Source organism: Sinocyclocheilus rhinocerous, unplaced genomic scaffold (assembly GCF_001515625.1).
Source record: "Sinocyclocheilus rhinocerous isolate Xijiao unplaced genomic scaffold, SAMN03320098_v1.1 scaffold5663, whole genome shotgun sequence".
Lineage (NCBI taxonomy): Eukaryota > Metazoa > Chordata > Actinopteri > Cypriniformes > Cyprinidae > Sinocyclocheilus > Sinocyclocheilus rhinocerous.
Genome location: NW_015666607.1, coordinates 10,035 through 11,168, shown reverse-complemented (window position 1 = coordinate 11,168; position 1,134 = coordinate 10,035). Strand labels below are relative to the sequence as shown.

Genomic DNA, 1,134 nt, shown 5'->3' with positions numbered 1-1,134 from the left:
GTGATTGACAGCTGTTGTGTGGAGCTGCAGTTGAGAGTTTGTGGAGAGCTGCAGTTCCCCAGATGAGCTTCACTCCCAGAGCACTGGAAGCCCGTCACACACTCATGACTGTGTTCAGGACTGGATGAAGAGGAGCCGTAGAAGTTCAGCACAGAGCCACAGCCCAGCTGTCTGCAGACCACCGAGGATTCAGTGAGACTCCAGGAGTCCAGCAGAATTCTCCTCCAGACCTTGGTCCAGTCTGCTTCTGCACTGTCCCCGGAATCCAGGTAGGTCCCACACTAAAGTTCCTAGTGTACACTTTGTCACCTTCCATCAGATGTCTCTCCTTGGCATGTTGATCATGATAAAGTTTTTGTTTCACCTGTTTTGCCTGAACTTGACTTTTAAAATCTGAATGAATTAGATCCAAGGTGGACCTCAGTTTCCTTCCACACAGTAGTTCAGCAGGCGATTTTCCAGTAGTCGATTGTGGTGTTATCCTGTAACTAAACAACACTCTGGCAAGCTTTACCTCAATGGAGTCTCCGGAGCTCTTCCGGACACCAACACTTCAGGTATTCCATGTTGGCTAAAACTCTGTCTGAGGCATTGAATGGTTACTGTAGAGGTAGACTTATTTAACGGGTACGCCTCTATCCATTTAGAGTAGGCATCCACTAAAATCAAAAACATCCTACCTAGCCACGGGCCAGCATAGTCAATGTGAATCCTACTCCACGGTCGATGTGGTACCTCCCAAGGATGTAAAGGTGCACACGGGGGAGAATTTCTATTCTCTTGGCACCTGGTGCAGGTTTTTACCATTCCTTCTATTTCTGCATCCATCTGTGGCCACCACATGTAACTCCGCGCCAGCCCTTTCATCCTGGTTATGCCTGGGTGATTGGTGTGTAATTGCTTCAGTAGGGCCTCACGACCTGGAGGCGGAATGACTACTCGTGCACCCCACAAAACACAACCTGCCTGAACACTGAGTTCCTCTTTTTTTCTTACGTAAACTCCAAAAGATGATTCCTCCACTCTGTTTGGCCATCCTCTAAGGATATACTCTCTCACCCTCGCTAAGACGGCATCCTTATCTGTCAATTTCCTCACCTGTTCTGCTTTAACTAATGGCACATAATTTTCTTC

At 47.8% G+C, this 1,134-nt stretch overlaps 1 protein-coding gene across 1 annotated transcript in view; it reads right to left on the bottom strand.

Annotated features, from left to right (window-relative positions):
- Window positions 1-867, bottom strand: part of LOC107733017 (deleted in malignant brain tumors 1 protein-like) — a gene marked incomplete at its 3' end in the record, with an annotated part of 13,609 nt that extends 12,742 nt beyond the window's left edge. The window contains exons 1-2 of the mRNA XM_016544525.1: window positions 805-867; window positions 1-281 (exon numbers count right to left, since the gene is read on the bottom strand). The exon at window positions 1-281 is cut by the window's left edge and continues 5 nt beyond it. Coding sequence (XP_016400011.1) covers window positions 1-281; window positions 805-867 — 344 coding nt within the window. The remainder of the gene's footprint in view (window positions 282-804) is intronic.
- Between the last annotated feature and the right edge of the window lie 267 nt (window positions 868-1,134).